At 38.8% G+C, this 25,266-nt stretch overlaps 1 protein-coding gene across 8 annotated transcripts in view; it reads right to left on the bottom strand.

Moving 5' to 3' along the window:
• BACH1 (BTB domain and CNC homolog 1) overlaps nt 1-23,398 on the bottom strand; it is a 47,875-nt gene extending 24,477 nt beyond the window's left edge. Inside the window, exons 1-6 of one of the 8 annotated variants that reach the window (XM_034793494.1) lie at nt 23,224-23,398; nt 21,824-22,065; nt 18,543-18,600; nt 16,360-16,454; nt 4,401-4,698; nt 954-2,345 (exon numbers count right to left, since the gene is read on the bottom strand). In XM_034793494.1, the coding sequence (XP_034649385.1) occupies nt 954-2,345; nt 4,401-4,640 (1,632 nt within the window). In that variant the 5' untranslated portion in view covers nt 4,641-4,698; nt 16,360-16,454; nt 18,543-18,600; nt 21,824-22,065; nt 23,224-23,398. Of the gene's footprint in view, nt 1-953; nt 2,346-4,400; nt 4,699-16,359; nt 16,468-18,542; nt 18,601-21,823; nt 22,066-22,679; nt 23,026-23,223 lie in introns of those variants that run through there. The other 7 variants (XM_034793515.1, XM_034793465.1, XM_034793504.1 and 4 more) reach the window with 7 other exon arrangements.
• Between the last annotated feature and the right edge of the window lie 1,868 nt (nt 23,399-25,266).

Genomic DNA, 25,266 nt, shown 5'->3' with positions numbered 1-25,266 from the left:
AACACTTCTTTAGAGTAATGAAGAATTCTACATCACAGCATCATATTGTAGCTTTAGAATTTCCATTTTTCTACCTAGTCTGTGGAAACTGATTATTTATGACATTCAGCTGAAGGTAAAAGTTCTACCATATGAACAAAAAAACAATGCATTGAGAGGGATGGAGAAAAAAAGAAAAAACAGGAAAAACAGGAGTGCTTCACTTCATCACAAAAACAAGCACTAAGCAATTTCTGCAGTTGAAGAAACAGACAATATATAACCAAAGTAGCAGAAACAAGTGCAGTATAAAAGTAGTTTGGAATTATACAGAGTTCAGCTTGTCAAAAAACACAATTTCCCTCCCCCCCCCCTCCAAAATAATATTTGCCACCAGATTGCAACAAAAATCCAAGTTTTCAAAGTTTCCAGTGGAATGAAAATTCAAAAAAAAAAAATTAATATCAAACATTTTGTTTTCGTAATACTTAATCATTTTGACATTTATAGTATATTTTAAAACATATTTAATTTAAGTCAAAACAATTCAATATCAAACAACTGGAAAAGTCATTTCAATTTTTCCCCATTGAAAATTTTGTCAAAACAAAACACATTCACACAAAATATTCAATTTTAACTAAATGCATATTTGATAGAAAAATTTTCCTTAGAAAATTATGCAATTAGCTTTAATACCGACATGTCTCCTCTCATCTTGCACATTTCCACACACTTCATAGACATTATGAATTTCAATAAACCTCCTTTAACAACCTAATTATTTTAAAATTACTAACTGTATTCCAACAGATCTTTCGACCATTTTAGATGGAGAAATAAAATGGTACTTTCCCCCTAGAGTTTTGAAACCAAGCAAGAAAACCATCTGGAACTAATTGGGCTTAGAATTTAGATTTCAGAAAGGAGCATACAGATCTATGGAAACAAAAATATAGCCAGAATGTCCTCACCTCACATTCCTGCTCTCTTGCTGAACAGGACTCACTGTCTCCCTCAGTGTCAGTTTCAGAGTCTTCTCCCAAACTTATCACACAAGTATATGGACATTGTTCTTGTTGTGGTTCTTGGATATAATCTCCACTATTTATCTCTGGGCTGTTTGAGCATACTTCAGTACCAAGGTTACTTATAAATGGGCAGTTGACAGAGTTCAGAGTTGTAAAAGTTCTTTGAGAACAAGGTTCAGGGCTCTCATTGAGACTGATACCTAACCACGGGCACTCTGATTTTTTTCCTGAATATATTGGTTCTGAGCATTCTTTTGCTGTTGCAGGTGACAAACGCATTTGACAAGCAGTCTCTGTATTGTAAATGTCACTCCAGAAACCTTTTGCTAGGTGTTCAGCTACCTCTCTCTCCACACTGCTTCGGTCACTAGTTGATGTAATGCTTATGTCTTCTCTAGCACACAAATCAGACTTCAAAAGCGAATCATCTTGATTTTCACTGATTGGTTTATCATTCCTAACGACAGTACTTGTCACAGTTTTTTCAGCTACAACTGTGTTTTGCATACTACTTAAATTCAAGTTGCTGTATTGCTCATATGGGCCTAGAAAAGGCGCAGAATAAAGTTCATGAAGTGCAACAGAAGAGTTTTGGGGAAGAGAAGCAGCATCTGTTTTCTCCATAGGACATGAGATACTCTGAGACACAGACTCTCTCTTCAATTCCTCTTCTTTCTCCCCCTCTTTCTCCCCCTCTTCCATTTCTACCTGAGTCTCTTCACGTTGTGAGACCAGCTGCACAGCTGTGCACTCCTGAGCTTTTTGTATGGCATCATTAAATGATTCACTCTGATGAATGGATGTAGCTGATGTTACCTGATCATCTTTAATACTGCAGAGATTGGTTCCAGTATGGACTTTGTCACTCCCAAAAGCTTTCTGGAACTTCCTATATTTTGGGCATAGGGAAAACACGCCAGAAACATTATCTTTTTCTAAACATGCAGGATTGCATGTTTGATTAGTATCTTGGAGATGAGGAGATACTTTTGCATTTTCTTCACCTTTGAGCTTTGAATTAGGAGTTGCAGTGTATTCCGTTTCCAAGAATTCCGCCACTTCATCATCTATTTCTAGGTCCCCATCATCCACAAGGGCAATGTTAACGTTTGCTTTCTCACAGCGTGAGGTACAACATTTCTTTCTAGGGCATTCCTGCTGGTCTGCTTTACAGTCCAAAAACTTGAATTGGAGAAACTGAAAGCAAGATTCCTCAATATCATGTACTCCCAAAAACTTTGCACACTTGCAAACTTCGGACACATTGTCTTTATTTAAAATAAGTTTGGCAGTATATGCAAACTGAAGCAAAGGAGCAAATCCTTTAAGTGTCACCTGTTTGGGTTTAAAAAAAAGAAAGAACAAACATGTTAGTACGGCTCATTTATTGCTAGGCTGAGACTTGACACAAACCACAGTCCTGTCACCTTTACATGAGAAGTCAGTATGAAACAGACTCTAATCTTCCCTGCCCACTGACATGGGAGCGGCTTATCCTGGTCCTACAACTGTTTACTGACAAAGTTTTGGTGTCTGATCTGCCTGGGCTTAAGACAGCAAATGGGGCCCCCTATCACAGGAACCTGCTTGGTCGGGTTAAACAGGAATCAATGAACAAACAGATCCAGTCCTGTGGGGAAATGGCAAGCAGAAATGAGGAGAGGAGAGAAGGTAGTTTTCCTTAAAAAGAAATGAACCAAGAGTTATATCTAGCCAAGCTCCATCAAAAATCCATCTTTTGATATGACAGAATTTTATTGTGACCCTTTTATAGCAGCGTTCCACTTCACAGTGGAAAATAAATTGATAAAATTCCAATATATTACTATTCCTCAAAGATTAAAAGTATTACTGTTCACTGAAGAGCAGTAAACAGATGCAAAAGCAGGATTGGATTTTCAGGTTTCCTTTCAAAACACAAGGTACTCCAGGATAATTTACCGGCAAAGTCACTATACTCCTGGCATCTAGCACACTCCTTTTTAAATGCAGCCACCATTATTCATTCACAGTCTAATGTGTTACCAATTCTGATATCAGTAATAATATGAATTTGGTCGTGACTGGTTATTTAACTTCTTTGGTACAGGGTATATCCTCCATCCCCTGTTCCTCCCATTAAAAGGAAATTTGTTTCTGTCTGAACAGATACCAAACTGACAAATTACTCTCAGTTTAATGACTCACTGGAATCAGGTCCATTTCTGAAAGCTCCACACCCTATTACTACTCCACACCCTATTTCTGCTAGGGATCTGAATCCTCTCACAAAGCAATACAATACCCACTGAATACCACCCAAAAAGAGTCTAATAAGTTTTTTCTCTTCAATTTTAACACCAATCTCATACTCTTACTTCCCTAAAGGTTTAGGGACAGATTCTGCCTCCTTCTACCAACCCTTCACGTTTAGTTACTAATTTATGCCATGAACAGATTCACTGAAATCAAAAGTGACTACTTGCAGAGTAAAGTACTACTCAACTTAAAGGTGGCGGACCCTGACAGCGAATAAAATCAGGTTCTATTATACTCAACAATGTGATTGGGATCACTATTTTAAAACAATCATAATGGTATGCTGCAGAGTGTTCCAAACACATGGTGATATAGATTTTAGAGGAATCCTGAAAATCTTGTGAAGTTTTAAACTATTTTGGAGCATGCTCTGAAACGAGCAGTGTACACAACAGTTTGTATTTGTGAAAAGTTTCCAGTTGTTTTCACCTACTCCTGTGGCACTGTTTATAAAAACAGCACACTAACTTAGCTTCAAACACTAGTAAAATCACTAGGGGAAAGAGGACGTCAACCTTCCCATCTTCAAATCCCAAACATATATGCAGTAGTGGCAAGTAATTAAGTCCAACTAGTGACCCGATTCGTTGAGTGTTAAGGCACACTGCATATACGAACTGAAACGGTGAATAATACAATGTATTCCAATAATACAATAATCCAAAGTATTCCCTTCTCACACACGAAGCACAGAGATCTACAATACCTTCAGCAGCATTTGAAGCCTACACAAGCTTGGGGAACATGAGAATTTAATATCTGTGCTGCACAAAATATTTTTTCAAACAGAAGCTACAATCCTGCAAGCAAGCAATATTAATTTCATTTACAGCTTTTTAAAGAGATAATTTGATGTTAAATAGCTCATGTACGTTCTCATTTGTGTGTCCCCTCACATCCTTACACTGAATGCTTGATAAATGACAATTCTGAAGCAGTGGTTTGTTCACCAGTTTCCCAGTTCCTAAACCACTTAATTTAAGATTAATTACTTAATGTTAACACCAGCCTATTGTATAGCATAATTTAATGTAATGGTGTAGAAACATAATTATGGTGATGTACAGAAGTATGCCAATTAGTGCCACTCACCTCTTCCGGTAAAGTGATGAGAAGATCAGCATTCAACTGTCCCACAATTCTTGAAAGAAAATAGCTGCTACAAGCTGCAAGCACAGACCGATGAGCCCGAAATCGTTGATCTTCCACTAGAATAGTAACATCACAAAGAAGATCTTGCTTTCTCTGATCATTGAGACTGAGTAGAACATTGGTACTGTGTACCGAAGACTCGTACGCAAAAACTACGCTATTCTTCTCGCTTAAAGGCATTGTGTAACAGAAGTATTAGGGCTATTCTCAGTGGAAAGCATTCTTCTATTCTTCAAATCTGAAAAGAAACATGAAAATTTACACAGTACATAAGTATCTGATAGGAATTCAACAATAAGAATAATATGACTCATAAGAAGGGACAATTTAAGTTATACATATTGCACCCTTAAAAAAAATAAGATCACTGTTTAAGTATCTAGATTCTAAGCTAAATGAAATGTGAACAAAGATAGTTTAGAAACTCATTTTTAAGCAAGTTTCAAAATACATTCTTTAGTAAGCTCATCTTTAATTATATGATTTTGCTACAAATAAATCCTGCTCCTACTTCTCATGGAGGAAAAATACGTTTGAAAACAGCATTTGAAAAACTATCACACATTGGTTTTTGGAGATGCATGTTGATTAAAAGTGACAAATTTACCACAAAACTCTTTGACATGAAATAAGTATCTGTATTTAAAGAGCTTTTCCTGACTGCAGCACTTCAGAAATTGAAAGAGGAACAAGATATAGAGGCTCTAGATCAAAGTTCATCAAGATACTACATAAGCTGCTTTTGTTTGTTTAATGTGGTGTACACAAACAAATTCAAAGAAATCCTACAATATGCTACTTACATACAGCAATGACTCAATACCTCAAGTGATCCCACAATAAAAAAAATGGAAAGAAGATATGGAACATTTTGCAACTAGTTAGTTGGTTGGTTTGCATGGCTGCTTGGTGGCCTTATGTGGAACATGCTTGCATTTTCAGGGAACAAGTGCCTGCATCATAAAGACAGTAGAAACAAGCATCTTCATTGGCAGTCTCAAAAAAGGCACCTGGAAAATTAGTTGAACAGCCATGGAAATGGAGCTACTATTTGATGCCCAGAGATGATCCCCTAGAAGTCACAAAGCACATTTGCTTAAAAATTTTTGTATACATACATTATGATTACAGAAATGATGTCACTTAACATGATTTTTTTCAACTTTTTTCCACTTTTTTATTAGGGCTGTCAAGCGATTAAAAAAATTAATCGCGATTAATCACACACTATTAATAATAGAATACCACTTATTTAAATATTCTTGGATGTTTTCTACATTTTCAAACATATTGATTTCAATAAGAACACAGACTAAAGTGTACAGTACTCATTTATTTTGATTGCAAAATAATACAAGTACTGTAATGCAATCTCTTTAAAATGAAAGTTGAACTTATAAATTATATACAAAAAATAACTGCATCCAAAAATAAAACAAACAATGAAAAACTTTGGAACCTACAAGTCCACTCAGTCCTACTTCAGCCAATTGCTCAGACAAACAAGTTTGGTTGCAATTTGCAGGAGATAATGCTTTCCACCTCTTGTTTACAATGTTGCCTGAACGTGAGAACAGGCCAGCTACAACAGTGCCAGCAAAAGCATCGCAAGATATTTACATGCCAGATGCACTAAATATTCATATGTCCTTTCGTGCTTCAACCACCATTCCAGAAGACGTGTCCATGCTGATGACACGATAATGCTCGATAATGATCCAAAGCAGAGCAAACCGATGCATATTCATTTTAATCATCTGAGTCAGATGCCACCAGAAGAAGGTTGGTTTTCCTTTTTGGTGGTTTGGGTTCTGTAGTTTCCACATCGGAGTGTTGCTCTTTTAAGACATCTGAAAACATTCTCCGCACCTCGTCCCCCTCAGATTTTGGAAGGCACTTCAGTTTCTTAAACCTTGGGTCCAGATCCTTCGAAATCTCACATTGGTACCTTCTCTGCATTTTCTCAAATCTGAGAAAAAGTGTTTATAAAATGAACATGCGCTGGGGTGATCATCCAAGACTGCTATAACATGAAATACATAGCGGAATGTGGGTATAACAGAACAGGAAACATACAATTCTCCCCCAAGGAGTTCAGTGACAAATTTAATTAACGCATTTTTTTTTAAACAAGCATCATCAGCATGTCCTCTGGAATGGTGGCCGAAGCATGAAGGGGCATACGAATGTTTAGCATATCTGGCATATAAATACCTGCAACGCCAGCTACAAAAGTGCCATGTGAACGCCTGTTCTCACTTTCAGGTGACATTGTTTGTTTTAGCAATTGGCTGAACAAGAAGTAGGACGGACTGGACTTGTAGGCTCTACAGTTTTACTTTGTTTTGTTTTTGAGTGCAGCTATGTAACAAACAAACACACACAATCTACATCTGTAAGTTACACTTTCACGATAAAGAGATTGCACTACAGTACTTGTACGAGGTGAATTGAAAAACAGTATTTCTTTTATCATTTTTACAGTGCAAATATTTGTAATAAAAAATAAAAATATAAAGTGAGCACTATACACTTTGTATTCTGTGTTGTAATAGAAATCAATATATTTGAAAATGTAGAAAAACTACCAATTTAAATGTATTAAATATTTTTGGATTTCTATTGTTTAACAGTGTGATTAATTGCGATTAATTTTTTAAATCGCAGTTAATTTTTTTTTAAAGAGTTAATCACATGAGTTAACTGCAATTAATTGACAGCCCTAATTTTTATTCAATTGTTCAAAAATGCCTAACGTTAAAAAAGCATTATTTTTAAGTCAACAGGAAAAATTCATCTTTAACTTCATATGCTGCTATGGAATAATACCAGAAATACACATTGCTTAATATTTGATCTATCTGGTGGTTTGAGGGATACCCAGCAATAGTGGCAATGGTAAGAGGTATTGTTTGTTTTTATATTCTTGGGGGTTGGTATACGGACAGTTCATTTACTTGTAATTTTGTCATTGCATTGGCAAGGTTTGTAAGGTACCTAGAGATTGAGATAGGTGTTTCAAAATTGAAATGTCAAGCATGCACTGTAATGACTATTCCTCTGTCTAGAAAAGATGGACCCAATTCCCTCTACAACAAATCCACCTACCAAACCAATCAAGGTAACTAACTTGCCTTTCCACTCCCCAGTTGCTCTCTCTCCTTCTGTCCTTTCCTTCCCACTTTATTTATTTTCCCCCTCCTCTTACCACCTCACTTTGTTTGCATATGTTCTTTTCTTCCACACCCATTTATCGCTGCTGTCTCATTTCCCCACATTGCGTGATCATTCTCTCTTCCGCTAATTTGCCTGTCTCAGTGTTGGATGAGCAAAGGCTCTGTACAATAAAAATAGCACACGTCTCCCAATATGCACAAGTTCATATGTTTGAACACAGTTTCATCAAACCCAAAAAACACCAAGCCTTTTCAAGTTTATCTATAACATTCTTCCATTACTCATTGTTATATTGATATCACCTGATATCACCTGACACTATTTAGTAGAAGTGTCACCCCTCGACCCCGATGGAAAGAAAGAAGAGGGAACTATAAGAGTAAGAACGATAGTTTCCAAAATATGGGCTTGATGCCAAAATTTGTTTAGACTGATATGACTTATAATATTAGTATCCCCACTGGGCTGTGAAAGAGATTCTGGGTTGGTGGGAAAGCTTCAGATTATCAGTAAATCAAAGGAGTGCATGAATACAAGATTTAAAACACAACTTTAAGACTCACAGAAGAGCCGATACATTCCATTTTCCTACAGATATTGCTAAACTCTCAGGAAAGAGGAGAGTAGCCAAGGAAAACAAAGACAGCAGACATCCTAGCCTCTGCCCCTTGTTATCTGCTCTCTTCCAGCATCTGGCACAGACCAAGTTCACTCACATTCTCCAATCCTATCTCTATGCTATATTTGTACATCCCCACCTTCTTCAGAGAGACTCCTGATGGAACACAGATGGTCCTGGTTGAACAAAGTTGTGAAGACAAGTTGGTTGATACCAGGCTGCCCAATTTTTTGTAGACCATGACAATCTGTATTCAGCAAGTGTCAGCTAATTGCAATTAAAAGATGTTGGGACCAGAGTAGGTCACATTTAGCGGGCAAGGCTGAACACAATTTGTCCAGACAGCTGCATTATGGCCAAGAGTGTCAGTTAAAGCTAATCTTGACAACTATGTTCAAACACATCTGAGTATTATAATGTACACAAGGTCACTGTCATTTAACTGTGGTAGAAATCTCTGCATTCAGTCTACCCTGCAGCAGTGTTGGTTGCACTGCTGCTAGAGAATTTTCTTAGTGCAGATACACCCTTAAAGTTAAGATACTTTAATCTACCTTCATAGCCTAATGTCGGCCAGAGTTATATTTTTCCATTGGGGGATGCTATAAGAAGTCTGTATGGTTTTGTTAACACTGGGGTTTGTTTTTGGAGAGGGAGGGGGAGATGAGTTAGGAAGGGGTAATAGTACTAATACTGGTAAAAACGCTACAACCTAGTCTGTTAGTACTCAGTACGTTAGTGTTCTAGTAATCCAGACAACCTATTAATGAAAAAAATACAGAAATTATACTCGCTATTTTTAAGCGGTCAGCAACAGCAATGAGATATCAATCACCACAATAACTGGAACCAGAAAGTTCCCTGCACTACACTTAACATTAAAGGGAAAGCTACAAGTCCTTTAAAACAAGCCCACATAAAATAGGATCTTGAGAACATAAGAACAGCCATACAGGGTCAGACCAAAGGTTCATCTATCCTAGTATCCTGTCTTCCAACAGTGGCCAATGCCAGGTGCTTCAGAGAGAATGAAAGAACAGATAATCAAGTGATGCATTCCCTGTCGCTCATTCCCAGCTCCTGGCAAACAGAGGCTAGGGCCACCATCCCGCTCATCCTGACTAATAGCCACTGATGGACCTATCTTCCATAAACTTATCGAGGTCTTGTAGAAACAAACAGCTTCTGAAGAAAAGGAGGTAAAGTTGAGCACAGCAACCAGAATAGTTTGCTGGAAATTTTTTCCACAGCTGGAAGGGTATATCACCTCAACTGAACATCTATCGCAGGGCCCTCATTTAGACAGTGAAGTTACTCACTGAGGTAAATGGGGTAGGATGAGGGATAGATTCATACTACTGATACTGCTGATGTTTGGCTGGAAACAATTTTCTGCAGGGCTAATTTTACAGCCATGTAGCCTATTATTTTACATTGTGAAGACCAACTTTGTGATACCAACCCTGCCTTGACAAAGAAAGTGAGGATTTTTAATAATACAGTAGAACCTCAGAGTTATGAGCACCAGAGTTATGAACTCACTAGTCAACCACATACCTCATTTGGAACTGGAAGTACGCAACCAGGCAACAGCAGAGACAAAAAAAAAAGGGGGGGGGGGCAAACAGTACAGCGCTGTGTTAAACTACTCTCAAAATAAAGGGAAAGTTTAAAAAAAGATTTGCTAAGGTAAGAAAATTATTTCTGTGCTTGTTTCATTTAAATTAAGATTGTTACACATTTTTCTTCTGCATAGTAAAGTTTCAAAGTTGTATTAAGCCAATGGTTCAGTTGTAGACTTTTGAAAGAACAACCATGTTTTGTTCAGAGTTATGAACAAACTTCCATTCCTAAGGTGTTCCTGAGGTTCTACTGTATACCAATTGTGAAAAATAGCTAGAACTGCAGAAAAACAAAATTAAAAGATGAGAAGTTTTTCATGTCAGGTTTTCCACGAATATAGCCCATGCCATTGCTGTAAAGCCTGAGTAGTCTTTTTTTTTTTTTTTTAAATGTGAGAAAGACCTCAAACTAACATAATTTGAGATTTTAAAAACAAAACACATTTCAGATAACCAAAACAAGTTAATTACTACTTATATGCAACAGTTTACATAGGAATTGTGAAATATATAGGGCCCCTTGTTTCCAGTTTTTATTTTATTTACTTTTTCCCAGTAATTTATCAGTGTTTATTACCACCACAACAAAAAAAACAGGTGAAAATAAGTGCAAGAAACTAAATTTTTCTGGGTAAATATCTAGGTTTATTTTGGTGGATGGAAATACAGGGGAAAAAGTTTCAGTAGATTAATGCTTTGAATTCTGTTCATCAGTGTGGTTTGCTGCACAACTAATACAGAACTCAAAACACAATGCCACCTCTGAGTTTAAGAAAACAGTATCTCTCTAATCCCCAAATAAAACTTTCCATTTGAATAAACAGCTTACTGTTATAGACAGAACTATTAACCTATAAATATTTACATTTAATAACGGTGCCACACCATTTGCAGTGCATACTCTCAATTTCATCCTTTTCTCCTATTTTTGTTTCTTTGAAACTTTCAAATACTTTCTTGTGTTCTGAAACATATTCTGATACAGATTTTTGTTTTCTTTCCATTTTAGTGTGCCAAATCTTTAAACAAACAGCTTGAAATGAGTACGTGGTCGGCGTGAGATTCATCAGTATGTTCAGATGCGCACGCACTTTGGCGCTTGCGTGAGTGCCTGTTTGTTTATTCTGTGTATCTTCTAGACTAATAAATAGCCTTACTTCAACAGGCAGCTTTGCATATAAACACAGATTAATGTATTATCATAATACATAGGAAAATACAATGTTACATGAGATACTAATAAAACTATAGTTTTTTTTTTTTTTAATATATTTGAATGATACAAACGTAAGGTAAAAATTGGAAAAAACTGAATATGTTTTCTAAAATCCAGGAATTTTTCAGTAAAAATAGGTTTAAACTGAAAAATGAAGGGGCTTAGAAATATATAATTTAATTAATGTAATGTAATTTAAGTTAATCATTAAATTCCATCCTACCTGAGGAGTCATGCCATACAAAAATGTATACGGCATTAAGTGTGCACTAACTCTGCCTGCTTCACCAAATGTAACCAAGAATAAGACAACATATACACCAGAAATCTCAACCAAGGTTTTTCTTTATATGAATTCATTCCAAGATCTATCTAGTCCAGTTAAAATATCCACTCCTTCATACTAGAGGGGACCAAAAAGAATATTACGCATACGCAGATAAGGATAGTCTCCACCCTATGATCAAAATGCATACAAGATGCTTTCAAATCTCTCCCCCACTTATATGTTTAAAGTCAGCAGTGAGCTGCCAGCACTGCTTCTATCACAGTGTTTAAGTTTGGTACCTTCAGTTCACATTAGTTTGTTTAAACAATTCAGGTGCCTTCAAATCAAAGTTTTAAATCAGCACTTTTAATCTAACTGATTTTTTAATTTGTCACTTAGTTCTTATTTCCATTTTTTAATTATTTTTAAGCATGAAATCCAGATTTTGAAGTGTTTTAGATGCATAAAACACAGGAAACCGCACCTGGTTTTTCAAAGTTTTCAGGAAAGGACAGTTTCTTTTCTTTTTAAAATTGCTCTCATTAGTGAAATGCGTCTTCCTTGTCAAGTCTAAATAATGGCATATAAGAAAACAAAAGGAAAAGAAAGTACAGGACCACAAATGCTCATGGAAAAAAATTATGTCAAAAACAGGAAAAAGATTAAACACAATATACAGAAAAAGCATAGTTTAGAGAACTAAAGACAAAGGTCAAAATGATGGCTATCTTATTGTGGTTTTTCAACTGAGAAATTAGGGTGCTTCCCCCAGCACAGGCTTTAAATATTTGTCTAATAAGTCATCTATTCTTCCCTTATGTTGGGGCTCAAACACATGATTAGAGACTATATAGCTGAACTACCATGTCCTTGTGGCTGTACATGCACCTGCACACCCACCATATTCTCGGTCATATGCTAGACCCAAAGATGGCAGTTTTCAGAAGAGATGTTAGGATAATATTTTGTTTTAGTATCCAAGGGTATTTAAGAATTGCCCTTCCTTGAAAAGGGATCATCTGGGGAGCATAACCAGCTCCACAGTAGACTTTTAAAAGGTAATGAGTCAACAGGCATTAGTGCACATATAAGTTGCTAGGTTTAGTCTACTTTAGGGAAAACAAAGAAAAGCTTTTTTTATTTTGATGTTTATGGTGTATCTGTCTCTTAAGAGAAGTATATGGGGCTATTAAGTTTTTCTACTTAGTGACAGTCTTAGACATGTCCCCCCCAACAATCCATAAGTGAGCAAGCAAAGCATAAACAGTAGCCAAATAGAATGGTCAGTGCTGACAGTTTATTTCATTATTTCACAAGTGAACTTTTAAAGTCTAAATCACATTGTCCCTTCAAAGGATAAAAAGCTAGCAGCTTATTTTAAAACTAATACTTGAGTAAGAAACACTATAAATTAGACAGCTGATAACTTGTAAGAGAACCTCAAATATCAGCATATTACTGAAAAATTAACACATAGGGCAGGTCTTCACTACCTGCCGGATCGGCGGGTAGGGAATCGATCTATCGGGGATCGATTTATCGCATCTCAGATAAACCGATCCCTGAATGCACTCCCCGTCGACTCCGGAACTCCAGCTCATGAGAGGCGGAAGCGGAGTCGATGGGGAAGCGGCAGCAGTCGACTCGCCGCCGTCCTCACGGCCAGGTAAGTCAACCTAAGATACGCGTAGCTGAAGTCGGCATATCTTAGGTTGACCTCCCCAGTGTAGACTAGGGCATAGTCAATTAAAATAATTTATACCAGATTAAATGGCCAAATGAACCAGATAAGAAGAAACAGAGTATGCAAGCTATTCCCTTGCGACACTGTTACAGTTAGGTCAGCAAGAAATTTCCCTATGAGATAAACAGGCCCTTCCCCTCCGCAAAAATAAAAAGAAACAGATGCTGTGTGAGAACTCACTACTAAATTAATATGAAACTTCTATCATGTCCCAGTTATAAAATGAAACACTGTCTTCAGTGCTATAACAGTGTCAAGGCCCTTGGGCCAGAAATTTTACATAACTTTAAAGTTGTACATTCTTTTGGGAAATATGGTCCTATGTACACACTTTATTTCACCACCCCAGCATATTTTGATACTCCACTACAAGTGATATTTTTGGTTCCTTTAAGTGCAATTCTACTCTGAAAAGTGACAAAACGTTAATCTGTGCTCCATGTTTTCTTTCATGGATTTCCAGATCAAAATATTTAGCTTACAAGTAAAAATAGTTTTCCATCTTAACCACCAGCCTTACAAGCTTATCTTGTATTCTCAAAGTCCAGCTTGGTTGTTTATTTCTTGTTCAACACCACCAGTATAAAGATTCTGCAGAGCAAATTATATCTCAGTGACATCTGTGTAATCCCAATGCCTTCAGTGGATCTCTACAAGTGTAACTTGAACTCAGTAAACATCTCGATAAGGATACACAAGAACGCACACTATTTTAACGGTGTTGGCACTGCATAGCTAACATAAGTAAAAAGCAACACAAAATAATTTCTCTAAAGTAAACAGAAATTGCCAAATACACACAATGGAAAGATTTGAGTAAGGAAGTGGATAAAAACAAAAACAAAAACACCACAGCAGCAGCCACCTCAAGTCACTTTTCAGGGTAGAAAAAGCCTATGAGATCTATAGAAGAATTGTGCGTTTCTGGTGTTATTCTTATTAAAACAAATAGTTCATCAGTTTAAAGTTTTACACATCTGTGTTGTTATAATTGTATTGCATTGGAATGTTTTAAATAAAGTTACATTTTAAGATCAGGACAGGTTAGTGGTAATAGAGAGCAAAAGTTACAGGTACCTGCAATTCTTGTTGTTAAAAAAAAAAAAGTATATACATACATACATACATACATACATACATACATATACACATACACACACACACACCCCCACTGGAGTCCTAGGCCAAGTCTACATTAGAAGTGCTTTGCCAATATAGCTCCTAATGTAGACACAATGCACCAGCAAAAGTGCATTTTTGCAGATATAGCTTATTCCAGCCACTCCTTCCCACCCAGCCCCACCAAGTGAAATAACTTATTCTGGTAAACATATTTTTGACCCCCCTAGGCACTGGTAGGTTTGTCTCACATGCAGAGCAAGATTAAATACCAAAAAAGCCTTTACATTCCATGGCCAATTCCTTGATGAATGGAAGATGAAAGTGTTCCCCAAAGCAGATTAAAAGCACGCATGGGGGGAGGGGGGGAGGGATAGCTCAGTGGTTTGAGCATTGGCCTGCTAAATCCAGGGTTGTGAGTTCAATCCTTGAGGGGGCCACTTGGGAGTCTGGGGCAAAATCAGTACTTGGTCCTGCTAGTGAAGGCAGGAGGATGGACTTGATGACCTTTCAAGGTCCCTTCCAGTTCTAGGAGATAGGATATCTCCTATAATAATAATAATAATAATAAAAATACATTTATCAGGATAACTCAAAAATCTCCCAGATTCTGAAAGAAGATGGGTAACAAATGAGAGTTCAGCAACATCTCACAGTACACAGGTAAGTCATTTCCTTTTCTTTAAAACTATTGTGTGATCATTTCTTATTCTTGAATAGGTTTTATTTGTTTTTTTGTTTGTTTGTTTTTGTTTTTTTTAACAAATGTGTCAGCACTGTGAAAGACAGTAACAGTACTGCATAGATTATATATGGGACATACACACACACAGCTAAGGAACAGACTCCGCAACACACACAACCTAAATACAGATTTTCCTCTTAATGGTGAAATAAGGTTTTATAAATGTAGAGAAAGATTACCACATGACTGCTGCAAGACTCCTGTACTGAAACAGATTTAAGGCTAGCAGTTGTACTGTATGCAAGAATGGACTGAGTGCTGTAAGGACATGCAAGTCACAGGCCTGCCAAATTATAATTATGAGAAATCAGACCATAACTGAGACATGGCTCTTCTGGTCATAGTTATGTCTCTTTAATTTATATAAATAAAAAACTTGGGTGGACTTCCTGAGGGGCTTTGTCTAGATAAAAACATAAGGATCTTTTGTCATTGAATTTATGGGATGTGGACATGAGTAAAGGAAAAACGGTGCCATGACTAGCTCATTTAAAGTCTATCACCACCTCTGTAATTCATGTATTACATTGATTGCACCACTTTAAGGCTTGTGTCAATTTCTGCAGGTATATGTTTCACACTGAGTGATATCATTGGAACTAAGAAAAGAAACGTCCATGTAAGTAACTTGGGCTCAAAGATATGATGTGGTTCAAAAGGAGCTTTCATCAGCACCACATTAACATCCTGTGCCAAAGAGGATTTTATGGTAGGGGGCAAATACATCCATCTGAACCTGATAAGAAGGTGCAGAGAAACTACCTTACCATATTCATTATAGGGCAAGATAACTAGTAAATGAGTATAAAGCAAGTAGTCTCAAAGCAAGCCTCAAACAAATACAAGAGTCCAGCAGTATTCTGTATGAGGTATTTTAAAGGATCTCTGACAGTCTTTTCATAGCAAAAAACCCTTTCTACATCAAGTCTTCCTAGCAGAGCATCCCAAGAAATCAGAACTTGAGACACCATGATTCAGTTTTCTCATGAGTCAGAGAAATATACTGGATTAGAATAGAAAAAGTGGCATCATAGTGATATGATCAGACTCATTCTGATCATCTTTTTAAAAACAAAAGAACCTGAGCCTTGCATACTCTGCAACAGCTGAATTTACTATTAAATACATTTCTCAGTAAAGAGTTGTGCCTCAGAAAAAAATTTCTAGCCCTTATGGCAGCAAAGAAAACCCTGAAAGTGTTAGCCTGTACAAACTGGTGCAATCCTAGAGTCTACAGACAACCTGAAACACAATAGGCAAGAGGTATGAATGATACATGTATCTCAATGATGTAAGTTTGAAACCTAAAAAAAGACAGTTTAAATGTCACCGCTGTTCACTATTTCACTGCTGGTCATTTTAATAGAAACATCCAAAAAGTGTGCTTACCCCACAATCCTTAACTGCCTCCCACACCTCCAAACTGCCCTCTACTCAACTGCCAGCACCTCCAGCTTCTCCATTTGTGTTGTCCATACAAAAGGCTTTGACACACCAAACACCAGAAATATGGAGAAATCATAAGATCAATTTCACATACTACCATAATAGACATGAGATACTCTATTGGTTGCATTATTTCATTTACTTAAATATTAAAAACCTACTTTTTATAGTTTAAATGAAGCAGTTGCAAAATTTCCCATGTACTGCACCAGTGTTTCAGAACACTGGAATCTTGCCATAGAATTTAGGTCTAGGTTGCCAAGTAGTCTGAGGCCTCAACTGATACCAACTCCAACAGACCACATTTGTCTTTACTAGTATAGGTTTAGTATGATAGCTGTGCACATTTCATCAAATTTCATAGCTCTAAGCAGGACACTTGCTATCTTCATAGGAACTAGCAGGGAAAGCACATGCAAGCTTCCTTCACCAATGTACCGAGAAGGTTCAACTTGCCAGAACAATGTTTTCTTGGCACCCAGGGCAGCTTCTTGTTTAGCCAGATGGTAAACAAATACACTTCTGAGGTCCCCAAATGGAGGAAGATCTGATCCACCATTCTCAGAACCAGTTACAGATGTGTTTTCCACTAGTCCGCCAACTCTGTGAGTATGTTTTCCTTTACTTCTAAATCTGGGGCCATCAGACATTTTCCCCTCAAGACACTCCCCACCCTCCGACCTGCAGAACTTTCCAACACAACAAGCATGACTCTGTTTCTTCTGTAGAATATGGTGACAATTATCCATTTCAATTAGTACCACATTTGGGATATTAATCCTTTGTGATAAGTAGGATTAGTCTCACTTTCTGAACACTTATGTGCAGTTAACCTCTTCAAGAACTCCACATGAACTGCATAACTAAGACAGAATGACTCTCTAGTAACTAGTATCAGAGGGGTAGCCATGTTAGTCTGGATCTGTAAATGTGCATGTCGGATGCATCCGACGAAGTGGGCATTCACCCACGAAGGCTTATGCTCCAATACATCTGTTAGTCTTAAAGGTGCCACAGGACTCTCTGTTGCTCTCTAGTAACTGCAATCTGATCTGATTTAGAGGTCTTGACGCAGTTTCAGTTGTCCACTGTGCCACAAAGACAGTGAGGCTGTCATTTATCACTTGGATAGACAGAGTGTGGGACTTGTAGCCATTAGTAGCTACTAATACAGACAAAGGTGGCCTGCATCACTCTGCATGTAACTAATGTTTGTACCTTAAAACTTTGTCAAGTTCTTAAACATTTAAAGGACAATGTAATCATCAGATAGGGCAATAGATTGGGAGACAAGAAATCTGGGTTCCATTCTTGACTCAGACATTGAGCTGCTATTCAACCTTAAGAAAGTCACTATACTTCCCTCCATTTCCTCATCTGCAAAATAGGGATGATACTTATACTTTTTTTTTTTAAGAAAAGGCTTTGAAATCTATAGATGAAAAGAACTAAGGTATTTACTACCATTAAGACAGCCAGTGTGGCTACTTGGCAGTTCAACAAGAAGTGAGCAATAGATTTTAAATAACAGTTTTATATCTATGCCCCTTCCCCCAACTCTCTCTCCTTTTATGGATACAGAGTTATGTTTCAGATGAATGCTTGCAGTAGTTACGAGTTGCTGATTCATGATGTTATGCTGACAAGGCATGAACAAGCATTCTATCTGTTTTTGTTCATCTTTACTTTGAAAACATTTTTAAAGGAACCAGGATGATTTTTAAAGAAAAAAATTGAGTATTAATTTGCTTTATTTCCCAATATAAAGCAAAAGAAGCAGTTACCTCATTTATAAATTAAGAACAAAATTGTATTCTTTGAGTCACTAATCAAAGCATCTGGCACAACACTAACATTGTACTTTAATTACAGAAGTTACATAAATTATATAATTAAGAGCTTATTAGGTCATCTAGTATGTCCCTATGCCGACCCATGATTATCATCACAGTACTAGAGCTTTGCTGAATCGAAATTAATTTTTTTTTCGTCTTAAAAATCCATGAGATTCTGAAAACAGACTTAGAATTGTTTCAATTTGCCTTCTGTTTTGTTTTGTTTTTTTAAAGCTTTTAGGATTCACGTTGTCCAGGTTTTCTTAGAAGTTATGTGAGCTAAGAATTTACCTTTTCAAAAAATGAAAGCCGCGATTCCCATGCAGTGGTAAGGCTCTGGAAGCTGGAGCTTTAAGAAAACACACTAAAATCAGGCAAGTTTTCAACAATGAATAATGCAGTTCACACATTATTTCCCCAAAGAAGCTATACTAAAGTAGAATATTCTAAAGTTAGAAACCGTTTCCATTACTAAACCTAATTCTTCCTTATCTTAGAGCATGTTTGACTCACTTGTTACCCAACATTAACTGTTTGGGTCAGGGTCAGTAACAGCTTTATTAAGCTTTTCTGGGTAGTAGTTTCAATTTTAAATGTTTTTAAGGTTGGGCATGGGATTTAGAAGTCCCCATTCCTATATTCCATCCCCCACAAATTCTCACCCCAATAATATTCAAAAGAAATTCTTGTGAAAAACAGCGCAATTATAGAGATACCTATTGTGGGCATAGCTCACATTTCAAGAAGAACTTAAAAGCACTGCAACAGTTTGACTTTCTAAAAGAGAACTGGGATGGATCACAATAAATCGATTTAAGGTAAGAGTGAAATTTTTGTAACATGATTTATGTTAAATCCATGAAGCAGGCCACCTGGTCATAAGGTTGGGTCTTCTAAACCTCTACCCATCTTCAGACACCATTACTTTACACTCACAAAGAAGTGTCTCACATTTGAGAAGTTCAAGAATAAAAATTCACATTTATGAACACTCCCAGGGCTAGAGAAAAAAAATATTCTTAAATAATGAACCAGAAAACTTCCATAAAAATTTAACAGTTTACTGTCAGCTCCTGGCTTTATTTAAAAGGTAAAATCCTTCACCTTTGCCCTTATGACTTAGAAGCTATGCAAACTCATTCCCTCCTAAAAATGTGAATTGTTTCATATATTTTAGATTTAAATTGTTTCATTTCTTAATTCTTTAACATTGTTTAAGTATGGAAAATGACATGCAATGGCTTTAAACACAGCCCTAAGGATTTTGTTAGTTGATTAGTACTGGGTAAGCTGTTTGAATACATACACAGGTGTATAAAACACATGTATAATAAAACAGGGAACTAACTTTGCAGAATTCTTATATATTAATTACTAATCTGAGAAAAATCCTTCCTGATGACTCTTGGCTCTAACAGAAGCAGTTACATTTGAGAAACAATTTTAAAATACTTGATCTAAAAATCTAACCCTGTTCACTTTTATATTCAGTTGAAAAAGCTTTTCAAATAAACATTTGCAAAACTGAAATAAGTTTTCAGAAAGTAGACTGAATAAAAAACTCAGGAGATCTGGCTTCAATTTGCAGCTTAGTCACCCAGACTCCATGTACGACCTCAGGCAAGTCAGTCTCTCTGTACCTCAGTCTCCACATAGAAAATATGGATGAAACTTTCCTACCTCATATGAGGCTTGTGAGGAAGAGAGTCATTAATGTTTAAAAAGCTCTCAGATATTGTGACCTATGTACCTACCATAGGTAAATACACATCAACTGATATACCATCCAAGATCTGCTCATAAAGAAACGACCCCATGGAAAAGGAAAACAAGTCTGGTTTTCAATTGTGTTGTCTTAACATGACTGAAAAGACCTCAACGCTCAACAAGATGCAGACTAACATCTGAAGACATGTTAGCAGGCCACGTGACAGCCTAGCTTCCCGTAGGGTATGTCTTCATAGCGGAGATAACTTGAATGATCTGTGCTCAAGTTACTCATGGCAAGTTGGGTGTGTATTCCATAGCAAAAGGGGTATTGTTAACTCATGTCAGCTAACACAAGGTAAAATCCTAGTGAAAACAAAGCAATTTGTAGTAGTCACACAAGTTAGCTAGTTGAAGTAAACCCTAGGTTCTCCCATTGGAACCTTGACCTGCTAACTCATGTGAAAACTAAAAACTACCTTGTATTACCGAATGCGAGTTCAGAACAAGCCGTTTCTTAGTGAAGATGAGGCCTTAGCCTAGATGGAGTGAGAGTGGCCACAATGTAAAACAATATTAGAGTTGTATCCACACTGGCTGTGCACTCATTTGTGTGGGGAACTACATTTCTGGGGGCACATCCCATGGTTCTTAGTGCTGTAGTAAATTGGGCCACTCTATGAATTCTTTCTTGTTGGTATTTTCTGGGCACAGGGTGGGAGATGAGGAAGGCACTGGAGGATTAGCAGCACTTCAGTGGTGTTAACACAGTTTGCATCCACCCTACAGAATAACAGCTGACAAGTTGCCATCATTCAAAGTTTTAGCCTATTCTCTCCTCCTCAACCAATCAACTCAAGTTAAAAGCACCACAGCAGCTGAGTTAAGGGTAATCACGTGTGGCCAAGACCTGCAGTAACTCTGCAGCAAATACAGGCTCAAAAAGAGATTCTTTCCACAATCACAACAGCTACAGATTAAAAAAAAAAAACAACAACAAAAAACAAAAAAAAACCAACCAACCAATAAAATTAAATTCTGGAAAACAACTAAGAGGCCTGTCCATACACACTCCTAGGTAGCATGCCCCACACACTGGGAAAAATTGGTGCAGGATATACCAAAAAGTGTGTGTGGGACTCATGTGAACATAAATTTCCTGAATTTACGTAACAGGAAAGAAGAATTCTGCCTATTTGATCTATGTTTCTGCAGATTATAATTTCACTAATTTTTGAATAAGATTACTTGAGACTCGATCCTATCACTCATGTATGAAAACACCCCTTTCACACCCACAATGGTGGTGTCATGTTAGACTGGGCTATAAAAAAGAGGACAGGTTTTACATTGGGTGATTCCAACAGCAGCAAATGATAAGGGCAACAATCTAACACATGCTGACCCCAATAGTCACAAGCAACTTCTGATACTTTATACTAAAACCAAATTAACGTAGCCTAAAAATCCCCATTATGAAGTGCTTGAAACTGTTTAGCATCAAACAATGTACTAACTAGGTCCCCAATCTTGCAAACTCTTGTACACATGAATAGTCCAAATTACTTACATACACAACTGTTTACAGGATTGGAGCCTAGAAATTTAAATACACACAGTTTAAAACAATATTAAGATTGACAAACCCACAAAAGCATGAACATTTATATTGAATTAAGTGTGCTAAAGGAATTTCAGATCCATGCTTGTTTTTGACTATGGGAATGATTTTGAACAGACAACTACAGCATTACTTCAGAGTTCAGGGGAGCATAATCACTCTTAGGGTATGCATACGCTGCAAAGAAATCTATTGCGCTGAGTTACAGTGCCTGGGTCAATTGACTCCAGCTGATGGGGCTCACCTTGCAGGGCTAAAAATAGTAATGTGGGTGTTCCTGCTGGGGCTGGAGCCTGGACTCTGAGACCTGTGCCTTCACTGCGTTTTTCTTTGCAGAGAGTTGTGTAAGCATAACTTGAGGTTGTCCCCCGGCACGGACTATAACTTTCCCCTATAACACTACCACCATGCTCTTACTTTTCATCCACAGATCTCAAATGTGTGTCTCAAACTATTTTCTCTTTCATCCTGTAATATGTTTTGGAACTAATTTCAACAGAAGAAAAAATGATAAAGTAAGACTCTAGCACTTAGAAAGTTGCAGTGCTGTATGAATTTGAAATTACTACAATATTATGGTGCTAAAAATGCCAATACATGTCCTCTAAATGCTAACTTAACAGTGAAATTGGTGATGATTCCTCCATAATTCTCATTTTCAATTTTCTTTTACATTGCCCTTCACATGCTAGGCATCTCACAGTACAGATAAAATGTACATTTTCCCAGGAAAGTCTAAAATTAATCCTCCTGGGCTACTATAACTGATGCCAGATACTGTAATGTTCAGATTTAGGATTTGTATAGGATATTTTATCATCAAAACCAAATAGTTAATCCCAAATTAGTAACATTAAGGGGCTCCTTTGTTTTAAAGAGGACGGAGATTTTCCAGTGTTTGGGGGCGTATGATGTGCCTGGAGCACACAGGCCTGTGGACATGCAGAAGGGAAAAGATGAATAATTAGAAGCCAGATTCTGCAGGAGCAAGCGGCGTGCTGACCGCGCCAAAGCCAGCTGTTGTTATCTGCCAGAGTTCAATGGAAAAACCTGAGGACACAAAGCCATGCGGGCGGGGAGAGGGGACAGCTTCTATTTACCTTTCCCTACACGGGCCCCGACGGTTGCGCAGAGCTGCTCATCCCGCCGAGCTAACAAGCAACAGCTCAGCGCTCGGCCCCGCACGGTTCCCCCCGGCTTAACTGTCCGGGGCAACCCCGGGCCGGGGCAGTCCCGGGCCGAGCAGACCAGCGCTGGAGCAGCTGTCCCGACGCATTGGCCGTAGCGCTGCCCGGGTACCAGGGGAAGACACGGCCCCTCCCGCCTCCGCTCTGCCCACCGAGCTCCCCTCCAGCCGCGGCGCACGGACGGGGCACCCCGCAGCCCCAGCGAGGAGGGGCGCGGATTGTGCCCCCGAGCGGGCAGGAGAAGCGGGCTGGGGCGTGAGCTGGGGTCCCCTCGCGACAGCGCGTGCTCCCGCCTCCCCCGCCCCGCGCGCACGGGGGGCACCCAGCGAGTGGCCGGTGCCCAGGGCGAGAACGCCCACTGCCCCCACCCGCCGCCGCGCGGGACCCCGGCGCTCACTGCCCCTGCGCGAGCCCAGCCGCACCAACCCCCCCCCCCACCGCGCCGCAGCTGGCTCACCCCAGCACCCCCCGGCTCGTCTGTCGCCGGCCCCGCAAGCACCGTCACCCTCGGCCAGCCGGAAAGGGGCTTCCTCCCCAGTCCCAGCCCTGAGTCCCTGGCTCGGCTGCCCTAACCCGCGGCGATAAGAATCAGGTGACTCGCAACAACACTACCCAGCTTTCCTCCTCCACCCCCCACTCGCCGCCCGCTGATTGGACACAGCGGTCCCGGTTGACGCTCTTACGCCTACGTCGACTCCAGCGCGCGCGTGCGCGCCTAGAGCAACACCGTCGCCTTCCTTCAGCTCCGGGGCGATTAGAGACTGGCCCCCGGGAGGCGCGAGCGTGGCCGTTGGGCTTTGGAACGTTCTGCTTCCCGGCCCCCCGGGATCGGGGCACGGCGGGGGAACAGAGTGCCCTGGGGGAGGGGAGGCTGCTGTCTCAGGGGAGAGTTAAACCCAGGTTCAGCGCCACACGCCACTCTCCTCATCCAAGGCCTCATGGCCCTCTGTGCCCATCACCTGGAGAGCTGGCACAGCCCCCTGCTTACCCACGCGTGGACCCCCACCCAAGAGCATGGGGTTGCCAGTACCACCTGCCCTGATTGCTCAGTACACGTTGCCAGTTGGCCAGTTTTGTGGGCTGGTTCATTCCAGGATTGCTGTACCTCAGAGGGGGCAGGGTGGCACCAAGCGGAGGGCAACGATTCCATGGCATGGCAACTTTTGAAATTTGGCTTCATTCCACATTGGGACAGACAAAAGCCCCCCAAACCTTTCAGTGTTTTTGAGGAAATAAAGTTGTGATGAAATCATAGAAATGTAGGGCTGGAAGCGACCTTGGGAGGTCCCCAACTCCAGCCCCCTGCACTGAGGCAGGAGCAAGTAAATCTAGACTCTCCTTGACAGGTGATTATCCAACCTGTTCTTAAAAATCTCCAATGATTGGGTTTCCACAACTTCCTTTGGAAGCCTATTTCAGAGCCTAACTATTCTTATAATTAGAAAGTTTTTCCTAATATCTAACCTAAATATCCCTTGCTGCAGACTAAGCTCATCTTCAATGAACATGGAGAACAATTGATCATAGTCCCCTTTATAACAGCCCTAAATAGATGTGAAGATGATTAGATCCCTCCTCAGTCTTCTTTCTCTAGACTACATGTCCAGTTCTTTTAACCCTTCCTCATAGGTTAGGTTTTCTAAACCTTTTATCATTTTTGTTGCTCTCCTGGGGACTCTCCAATTTGTCCACATTTTTCCTTAAGTGTAGTGCCCAGAACTGAACACTACTCCAACTGAAGCCTCACTAGTGCCAAGTAGTGTGGGACAATTACTTCCCTTGCCTTACATACAACACTCCTGTTAATAGATCCCAGAATTATGTTAGCCTTTTTTGCAACTGCAACATATTGTTGACTTGTATTCAATTTATGATCCCTAGATTCTTTTCAGCAGTACTAGTTATTCTCTATTTTGCAGTTGTGTGTTTGATTTTTTTCCATCCTAAGTGAAGTACTTTGCACTTGTCTTTATTTAATTTAATCTTTTATTCTGACCAATTCTCCAATTTGTCAATGTTACTTTGAATTCTAATCCTGTCTGCCAAAGCGGTTGCAACCCACCCAGCTAGGTGTCCTCTGCAACTTTTATAAGCATATTCTCGACTCCATTATCAAAATCACTAATAAAAATATTGAATAGTACCAGACCCAGGACTGACCCTTCCGGTATCTCACTAGCTGTTGCCTCCCAGGTTGACAGCAGACCATTGATAACGACTCCTTGAGTACAGGCTTTCAACCAGTTGTGCACCCATTTTATAATAATTTCATTTAGACCATATTTCCCTAGTTTGCTCATGAGAATATCATATGAGACTGTGCCAAAAGCCTTACTAAATTAAGATATATCACATCTATTGCTTCCATGCAAGACACTAAACCAATAACCCAGTTAAAGATAGAAATTTAGGTTGGTTTGACATGATTTGTTCTTGACAAATCCGTGCTGGCTATGCTTTATAATCCTGTGTAATCTAGGTGCTTACAAATTGTTTAATA

Source organism: Trachemys scripta, chromosome 1 (assembly GCF_013100865.1).
Source record: "Trachemys scripta elegans isolate TJP31775 chromosome 1, CAS_Tse_1.0, whole genome shotgun sequence".
NCBI lineage: Eukaryota > Metazoa > Chordata > Testudines > Emydidae > Trachemys > Trachemys scripta.
This window is presented reverse-complemented; position numbering and strand designations above follow the sequence as displayed.